Source organism: Enhydra lutris, unplaced genomic scaffold (genome assembly GCF_002288905.1).
Source record: "Enhydra lutris kenyoni isolate GAN:26980312 unplaced genomic scaffold, ASM228890v2 scaffoldscaffold5, whole genome shotgun sequence".
NCBI classification, from domain to species: Eukaryota; Metazoa; Chordata; class Mammalia; order Carnivora; family Mustelidae; genus Enhydra; species Enhydra lutris.
In genome coordinates, this window is record NW_019154089.1 from 51,849,579 (window position 1) to 51,859,533 (window position 9,955).

General features: G+C 44.7%; 1 protein-coding gene across 1 annotated transcript in view; it reads right to left on the reverse strand.

Annotated features, from left to right (window-relative positions):
• Positions 1 to 7,768, reverse strand: part of LOC111141200 (tetratricopeptide repeat domain 23 like) — a 43,455-nt gene extending 35,687 nt beyond the window's left edge. Inside the window, exons 1-3 of the mRNA XM_022493606.1 lie at positions 7,694 to 7,768; positions 3,914 to 4,094; positions 1,874 to 1,997 (exon numbers count right to left, since the gene is read on the reverse strand). Coding sequence (XP_022349314.1) covers positions 1,874 to 1,997; positions 3,914 to 4,094; positions 7,694 to 7,761 — 373 coding nt within the window. The 5' untranslated portion in view covers positions 7,762 to 7,768. The remainder of the gene's footprint in view (positions 1 to 1,873; positions 1,998 to 3,913; positions 4,095 to 7,693) is intronic.
• Positions 7,769 to 9,955: the final 2,187 nt, after the last annotated feature.

Below are 9,955 nucleotides of genomic sequence, written 5' to 3' on the forward strand. Positions count from 1 at the left end.
ATAGTGTTCTGTGAGGAGTCTCACAGAGGCCCTCTCAGCTCCCAGTCCTCAGATCAATACATGTGGAGGCCCAGCACAGGGTTCTCTACCATTCCCCTTGAAATCTACTTGGTAAACTCATCTTCATGCTTCAAAGACAAGACAAATGTTACTGTCTCTCTGCAGCCTTCCCTGACAGTGGCAGAACCCCTGATCTGCCTCATTTGTTTCCCCAGAACTGTGTTCCTGCCTCTATGATCATCTGTCCCTGCCTACTACAGGATCCCCGTGTCTCCAGAGGGCAGGGACTAGCAGTGCTCACTCACACATCATGAGTGTCCAGCACAGTGCCACCAGACTTCTCACAGGAGCTCTCGAAGTGCTCCAATGGCACAAAGCTAAATTTGTACTCTGATGAAAGCAGCAAGTTTGAAACAGAGAAATTCCAAATGGAGAATAAGGTAGCTCCATTCAAAGGTTTTCTTTTGCTGAAGGCCTTCCTGACGTCCCTTAAGTCTCACAGACAAGTGGTTGCCTGTTCTGCCAGGAAGCGAGGACTCCGTCCTCCCCTTAGCCATGTCAGCCTTCTCTCAGAACACAACAGATGTGTTCTTAAGGCCTGAAAGAGCCCTGCTGTGACCTCACTGTGGCCCACTGCTTCACCGTCCCCAATGTCAGCTACTCATGGGCTTGCCACATCAATGGCCAAATGAATCTAAAATTTCATCAGAAACATGAGCTCAAAAGGTCCCAAGGAGCCCTAAGCAAAAACACACATTCTGAAGTTAACAGAATTAATTAATAATAAATTGAATTCCATTTTAACTTTTTCAAAAGCTCCAATTTCGGATATCTAGGCTCCTGATGGCCTAGGTACACTGGTTCCCTTCCCCTGTAGCCCTCAAAACCATCTCAAGCCCTTAAATCACTTCATTGTTAGGTAAGCTAGTCCCCATCTGAAGACCCAGGTCCAAGGGATACTTGAAAAAGTCCCAGGCCAGTGGCTCAGTTCTGTCAAGCAGTGACATCTGCTGATCCATACTGTGTACCAGAGACTGTGTTCGGCTATCGGGAAGACCTAGTCCCTGCTCTCAGGGAGCTTCTGTTTCAGAGACACAGACATGTAAACAGAGCAGATATGAATGTGAACAAAGAGATCTGTGGTAGGAGTGTATGCAGTCCGTGCGGGATGGCACGGCTGGCCACGGGGCACAAAGCCCTGTGCTGACCCTGTCCTTGGCTCCAAAACATGTTCATGCCTCTGTCAGTCTGAACAAGTATTTATGGAGCCTCTACTGCCAAGTTCCTGCCCTCGTGGATCTTACACTTGGGTTTGTTTTAGCAAATGCATCCCCATCTTGTTCTTCCATACAGAGTACCTTCCAGAAAGCACCATTTCTCTAGGATGAGGGCTTGCTCTTTTCCTCAGCCAGACCTTCCAGGAACTTGAGTTCTGTCCACGGAATTCAGGTCCTGCTACTGGGGCACTCGCCCTGATGCTGAGTGTCCATACCTGCCTGTCCTTCCCCTGTGGACTTGTGGCTGGAACTTCTGATATCGTCCCTAGCCCACTGTGTCTCTGTGGCCTTATGTGTACACTATGGACAACAACATTATCTTCCTCCATGGGATATTATAAGGACTAAATGAGACTGGCTTGGAACAGGCTAAGTACTCAATAAATTAGCTATCATCATTACCTTTATTTCTAAGATGCCACACTGCCTGCCTCATCCATGGACTTTCCCGCCTTTTGCTGAGGTGTGAGTTGGGGGCAGGAAGGGCCCTCCCCCGCATCCCCTGCTCCTGCTATCCCCACCCCACCATGCTTGTAGGTTGGGTAGTTTGGCTCCCGAGGGCTGGTCCACCACACCCAGCGGGGGGAGCCACAAACCTCTCAGTGTCAGGTAGCCATAAGCCAGGCTGGCCACGGCCTGTGCACATTTCCAGTGTTCTTCCCCAAAAATAATCCGAGAAAGGATGACACAGCGTATCAGCTCCTTGTTTGCTTGGGTATTCTGCAGAGAGCAAAGACGTCATTATGCTTTTTGGAAAGGAGGGAAAGCTCTAGCTCAGGCTCTTCTCACGGGAATATAGGACTGAATTCACCTTTTATCATTTTCTCTTCTTTCCCCTTCCCATTCCGTGACCCATCCAGCAAGGCCTGGTGGCTGTCCCTTATTCCCAGGCCCTCACACTAAGCTCTGCTCCTTGCTTCTGCCATGAGTACGTGGTTCAAAGCGCCCTACCTTCCACAGGCCTGACCAAAACAGCTGTTCCTAACTGCTCCCACTCTTGCCCCTCCCCCTGTCTACTCAACCTCATAGCCACAGGGACTTCTTTTAACCTTTTACTGTGAAAAACTTTAGCAATATACAAAAATAGCATAAAGAAGGGTTCACTTAGTTTCATGAAGTATCCACTCATGGTCAATTTTGTTTCCTATCTACCCTCCTCATCTACCCACCATCTCTATTATTTTGAAGTAAAATCAGATATTAAATCATTTCATATCCCATAAGTGTCTCCCAAAGACATGGACTTAGGCTTATAACTGGAAAACCACTCTCACCAAATACTAACAATAATTCTGTAATGTTCAGTATCTAGTCTCATAAGTCTAATAATTACCTTTTTTTTTTTTTTTTTTTACAGTCTGCCTGTCCATACACTGATATCAGTCTCCTGAATCTTTTTCCATCTGTAGGTTCTGCCTCCATCTCGTCATTATGCAAACTGGCCGAGGACTTGTCAAGCCTTAAAAACGCTCAGTTGTCCTCTATGGCAGATGGTACTTCTCTGTTTCTAAAAGCAAACGTTCCAGCCTGGCTCTGTGAAATATGAATGGGTACAGGCCAAGACGACTGTCTTCTCAAGGCCTCTGGACGATTTACAGAGGTACATTTATAGATCTACCCAAGAGGGGTATCAGATTCTATCATCTGCCTGTGAGGTATCTCCTAGCCTTTCCCAAAGCCATCTACACACCTCTTCTCCACACCTGACGTTAAGCTCATTTTCCCCTGGCCAGGAAGTCAGTGTATGAATTCCTCAGTGGATGAATCACGCTCCGGGAGCGTGTTGGTGCCTGTGTTCTAATAATGACGGCCACCGTCATCCTGTCTCAGGCTCCTGGATTTTGAACATTCTGATCTTGTTCTTCTGTACAGAGTTAAGAGCACTTGCCCTGAGGTCCAAGTTACCAAGTCTCTGCCTCACTCTGAGAAATGCACCCCTGGACTCTGACCTCTGATGCTACATCCCCTTTCTGGTGGTTTAGTTTGCTTATGAGTCCACTGAACCCCTGGCATCTGAGTCTGGGCCTCAGTTTGGCTGCCCTTGTTTTCAGTCTCCTGCCTCACTATCCTGGCCTTCCTGTTACCCAAGAAATCTCATTCTGAAACCTCTCAGGAGAAATTTTTTTTTAAAAAGTTTTTTTAATTAAAGGTAATCAAGGGGTGCCTGGGTGGCTCAGGCACATTGGGCGTCTGCCTTCGGCTCAGGTCATGATCCCCTGGTCCTGGGATCAAACCCCATGTCAGGCTCCCCGGTCAGCGGGAAGCCTGCTTCCCCCTCACCCACTCCTCCTGCTTGTGTTCTCTTTCTCACTGTCTCTCTCTCTGTCCGAAAAACAAATAAAATCTTTTTTAAAAAATGAAAGGTAATCAAACATCAACACAAAAAACAAAACATACATTTTCAGTTTAAAGCCAGGAGCACAAACCCTCCATGGAAGAAAGCAGAGCCAACCAGGTGCGGAACCCAAGGGCAGGGCGGCTCCCCCACTATGCTCTGCCTTGTTCCCTTCCACTTACAAAGAAATACAACAACTTCCCCTACTTTGAGTCCTTCAATGTCCACTGAAGGCAGAGCTTCTGTCTTCATGGACATATTTTTAAAAGGAAACTAAAACCTCGTGGGGTTTATGTTTTACCATCTTTTTCTTAATCAGCTGAGCTATTTTCTTCTGGGATTGGGCTAATTTCTCTTTAGGAAGAGACATGCAGCCTATGGTGTTCTCCTTGGCTGTAGTGTCTTCTTCACTCTCTCCAGACCCGCTAGAGGAACACAATTCGTCTCTTTGCTGGTATGCTGGGATCTTGGCTTGCTGGGACCTGTAGATACCAGAGAGAGATGCGGATTCAGATTTGACCTCTGAGTATCTCAAAGCAGGGGGGTAGGGATATGTGCTCTAACAGAAACTTGAAGGAATAAAGTCTGGAGATAAGTTCACATTCCCCCTTGAAGCCCAGAATCAGGACAGCAATGTGTGATTTAGATGAAACAGATCTGTTAAACCACCCACTTCCATCAGAGTCCCAGCCCTGCTACTTATTAACCACATGACCCTAAGCAAGTTATTTGTTTCTTTGTAAAATAAGGTCAATCAGAGGAGGTGACTGGATTAAATCAGATGATACTCATAAATCACTTAGCTATTTGGTAAGTACTATTTTAATATTAGCTACTTTTATTTTATTAGCTCCATGACTGGGTTTCTTCTTCTACAAAACAAAGGTATTGAATTGGAAGATCTCAAAGATCTTTTACATTCTAAAATTCTGATCCAATCCAGGAAAGAAAATCAATATAATGAAATAATGGGAAGGGAATTAATAGTTTGAGGCTAGACTTCACTGTCCTCTTTCATGTTTCTTATAAGTAGTGGCTAACTAAAGAGGATATGGTCCCAACAAGGAGAGGGGAGGGAACCCCACAGGTCAAGAATAGATTCCAAAGCAAATGGCCTTCCCAATTGTATTAGAAATAAATGCGTTGAAAAAGAGCTGAGTGGCTGAAAATCTACCCCCCACACACACTTGTTTCCCTCCCTCCTACCTCTCTCCTTCCCTCCCACCCCCTCATTCCCCTCCCCTCTCTCCTTCCTGCCCCCTCTCCTGTCTCACATACACAATGTAGATCTCTAACTTTGATGCTGAACATGATTATGAACGGGTAATTGGAAATGGTAAAGATAAAAGTCAAAGGAGGTAATCTTACACAAAAAAAGGCATAACCATGTCTTAACATCGCCAGAAAAATCAAAGTGATCCAGAAAAAATAGAATTCTGAAATCTTAAGAGTGGCAACAGAATGTTTAATTAATTATAAACAAGTCTTCCAAAGGAATCACCTTTGTATACACAATTTTAAAAGTTATACGACTTTTAAAAGTTCAACCACTACATAGTTTTAAGAACAATATTTATTTCCCTTTTCCACTGATTAGATAAGTAATAGATGTTTACTGTAGAAAGAAAAAAAAGAAGCAGAAAAACAAATGTCAAGTGTAATCTTTTACGCTAGGTTTGAAAAATGACATGTTAATATCCATTCAGAGTTCCTGTTCTAAATAACCTACCCAGAGGCACATGAGCAAACTGGGTCACATGGAAGGGAAGCAACACTTCTCCAGGCCCAGAAAACTTCTGCCCACAAACAGAAGTGTGCTTTCAGAAGACATGCAAACTCAGTGGAAAAGCCAGAGAACATGGCTGATGCAAGGCGATCAGAAGGTGGGTGCTAAGCTTGCCTCCTTTCCACCTGGCGAATTCCATGCTCCCAACTCAGATGTCACCTCTGCTGGAGTCCCGTACTAGAGTAGCAAAGTAGAGACACCCTTTAAAGGACTTGCAAAAATTTCCTCCAAACTTCTACTACAGTGCAAATCACGTTATAGTCACATGTTCAAAATTCATTCGTTTTGTTTCTGAGTCATCTTTGACTCAGCAAAATAATCTCTACCAGGGCTGGGGCTAAATCTCATTTGTTCCTGAAACCCTGATATCTGCCTTACCATAAAGATAAATAATGGCTCATTAAATGCACAAATGAATGAAAAAAGAAAACACAGTCTTTAGAACACTTGAAAAATACTGAAGATAGAGGGAATCTGTGGCAACAGATCCTGAGTCAAGAAAACTAACAGAAACTTGAGTCCCTCAATAGAAGATTTTGCCTAGGCTGCATATTTCATAGACCTGAAACAGAAGTTCAATCTCCTGGGATCACCAAGGACTGCCAATCATGGATCTTAAAAATTATAAGCCCTAAATATTTTAAGTTCAGGCTTCGATAAATTAAGCTGACACCAAAAGCAGGAGCTTCAACAGCAGCAACCTCAAAAGAAGGAGAAACACTGAGGTCTTGACTACTGACTTGAGAATGCAAAGCCCTAAACTAGCTTTGAACATCTTGTCATGAAAGATAAGAAAGGTAACTGGAGAATACTGACCAGTCAGATCACGTGAAAGATAAAATAATAGTCAGAATAAAAAGAATAGGCAGGTTGAATGAAAGGTATGCCACTTCTTAACTTCAATTTTTAAAGTTATACAACTTTTGGGCGCCTGGGTGGCTCAGTGGGTTAAGCCGCTGCCTTCGGCTCAGGTCATGATCTCAGGGTCCTGGGATCGAGTCCCGCATCGGGCTCTCTGCTCAGCGGGGAGCCTGCTTCCCTTCCTCTCTCTCTGCCTGCCTCTCTGCCTACTTGTGATCTCTGTCTGTCAAATAAATAAATAAAATCTTTAAAAAAAATAAAGTTATACAACTTTTAACCTCAGGATATTTTATGAGGTGGTACAAAATTACTAAAATGTTAACCACTAGTCACATGTGGCTATTATGCACATGAAATGTGGCTAATCTGAAATGAGATATGCTATAAGTATAAAATACACACTGAATTTCAAAGACTTAGAGGAAGAAAAAAATAAAAAATATTTCACTACTTATTTTATAAAATATTACAGATAGTTTAAGATAAATATAGTATTAAAATTCAATCTACCTATTTCTTTTTTATTTTTTACTATGGCTCCTGGAAAACTTAAATACATATGTGGCTCGCATTTGTGACTTGCATTATATTTCTATTTGATAACACTGGCATAGATCAATCGTTCTCAACCAAGGGTGATATTGCCCCCAGGGGACATTTGGCAATGTCTGGAGACCTCTTAGTTTGTCATTACTGGGACAGAGCTACTGGCATCTACTGGGTAGAGACCAGAAATGCTGCTAAACATCCTACAATACATACATCAGCTTTCTACAACAAAGAGTTAGCCAACCGAAAATGTCAACAGTGCCAAAGTTGGTATAGAAAAAACCCGGGTATAGAAAAATGGTTAAAGAATTGACTCTGTAATCCGGGTACGCAGTCTGAATCACTAGCTGTGGGATTTGGGGTCAATTACTTAACCTTTTTCTGATTCATACTCCTTATTTGCAAAATTATAATAGTATAATAGTACTACCGGTACAGAGATATTGGGGCAATTAGATGACTTAATAAATGTCAATACTTTGAACAGTGCCGGGCACATAGTATTTACTCAGTAAGTAAGTAATATCTATTATGTGAAAGTTTTAGTTTATTATCACCTCTTTATTTCATGAAGCAATTTTAATTTCCTCATTATCTTTATTGTAGTTAATTCTCCATGACTTCATCAATCTTGTTATAATTAACCTATCTATAAAAAATAAAATTTCCCTTCGGTTGGGAAAAAACAATTATGTTCCTTCTTGCATGGCTTGCATAAGTACAAATGGATCACATAATTGTTAATTAAACCACACCACAGAAGCTCAAATTCCTCTTCAATATAATATGCATGCAAAGCTCCGTAGCCCAGGTTTGCCATAAGTGGGAGGTCCTAGTATTCTAGGCCAGTAACTGTGGGTGATGTCAAGCTTCTGTGGTACTTACAGGTGGAAGCAGAAGTCCCAGTCGGTGTCATTGCTGACAGTTGGAATGCGGATGGGGCTGGCTTTCATCTTCTTACTGCCAAGAACTACAAGTCAGAGTGGCTTTAGGGAAAAAAAGACTTAGAAGTCTATTTTCTCTCTGTAGGAGGCTATTAACATTAAATTGAAACTGCCCAAATATATAACCCATCTGAAATAAATAAACAGACTTCCCACACTCATGTACAGAGATACCTAGAAGGCAGAAATTAAAGGCATTTGTCATATTAAAACTCTGAATTAAATTTCTTTCTCCTAATTTCTATTCCTGTACATCCAAAATCCTTGACTTTTTTTTTTTTTTAACCCCCTGAAAGCCACTATATTTAGAACTCCCAATTCATCAAGACTGTGTTCTCCTGGGACATCTGGGTGGCTCAGTGGGTTAAAGCCTCTGCCTTTGGCTCAGATGATCTCGGGGTCCTGGGATGGAGACCCGCACCGGGCTCTCTGCTTAGCGGGGAGCCTGCTTCCTCCTCTCTCTCTGCCTGCCTCTCTGCCTACTTGTGATCTGTCTGCCATATGAATAAATGACATCTTTAGGGGGGAAAAAAAAAGACTATGTTCTCCTACTTAAGTCAGATATTGTTTCTGCCGGATGGAACCAAGCAAAGCAACTAGTTCAAAGCATCAAATGAACCATAGCCAGTGTATCAGTAAATTCTCCCTGTCCCTAGGGCCATCCCACTATTAATAAGAAGTCCTAGTTAAGGAACACACATGCGTCTATTTGGGTATTGTCCATAGCTGATGGGGGAAATGACTGAAACCTCAGGACAAAAATCTTATTTATAATTATTTGCAAAATTCAGTTCTCACAGCTCTCCCTATCACTTAAATCAAATCTAAACCGAATGCATAGTTATGTACTGACCATCAACACCCACCAAGTCGCTCTTCATTTCACCCTGCAGAATCATTTCCACCTGAGCTCTCAGTAGCTCTTACACAGGCTCCAGAACATCCACAATCCAAACACCAGAAGATTAATTTCTCTTTCTAATCTCTACTTTAAAAACTATGGCCAGGGGCGCCTGAGTGGCTCAGTGAGTTAAGCCTCTGCCTTTGGCTCAGGTCATGATCTCAGGGTCCTGGGATCCAGCCCTATATGGGGCTCTCTGCTTAGCGGGGAGCCTGCTTCTCCCTCCCCTCTGCCTGCCTCTCTGCCTACCTGTGATCTCTCTCTTTGTCAAATAAATAAATAAAATCTTAAAACAAAAAACAAAAAACAAAACAAAACAAAAAAACTATGGCCAGGGCGAGGAGTTTTGCGTTCTCAACCTCCTAAATTCTGTTCTGTGACATGCCATATGGCCCTGAATAAATTATAACACCAAACTTTGGCCCCTCTCTCAAATGCAAATCGCTTCCTTCTTCCTTTCCCCGCAACTTCGTAAACCCAGACGCCACATTCTGAGCCCCAGGCGAGCATCCCGAGTCTTCTTTCTTGCGGGTGGTGCCCCCTTCACAGAGGCTCCAACTGGAAACGCACCCGCGGGGAGAAGTGAGGCAGCGGCTGGGCTGCCCCGCCGGCCGAGGGCAGAGAAGCCACGCCCCGGAACTAGCCTTTCCGGATCCCTCTGCCGAGAGCTCGGCTTCCTTGCGCGGCGTCCGTGTCCTGGCTTCAGCGGACTTCGTTTAGGGCGCCGCCGCACAGGTGCGTGGCGGAAGCGAGGCTCTCTGCGCGGTAGGCCTGGCGCGCCGGCAGCCCAGGTTCAGGCTTGGGAGATAATGGGGTTGCCATGGGAACGGAACGCCGCCGGCAGACTCGGGAGCGTCGGTGCCAGTAGCCATGGCGACGCGGGGCACTTCCGGTCCGGAAAATCTCGGGCCGCTCCCGGGCGCTTTGGGACCATCCCGGGCGCTTACGCCGCACCCTAGGCTTTCCGGTCTCCGCGGGCGGCACGCTCGCACAGTGGAGCTCGTCGCCAAGTTTCCCTTTGCTCCGGTTGCGTCGTCCGCTGCTGTTTTTCTGAAAGGGTCTTTAGCTTTCAGGCACGAAGATATAGGAAGAGGAGCGAAATCCCGTCTCAGGATAGAAGAGGGCGCAGGGCTCCACGACCCCACTTACGTAAAGCTGCGGCGTACGGGACTAAATGGGCGCCCCTTTCGGCGCCCCTTCGCGCACCGTGCATCCCCGAAGTCCCCCAGGTGTTCTGGCTCTCCGGACTGGAGAGGAAAGGCCCCGAGGTAACTGTTGATGGTGTCAGCACCGTCTGTGTTG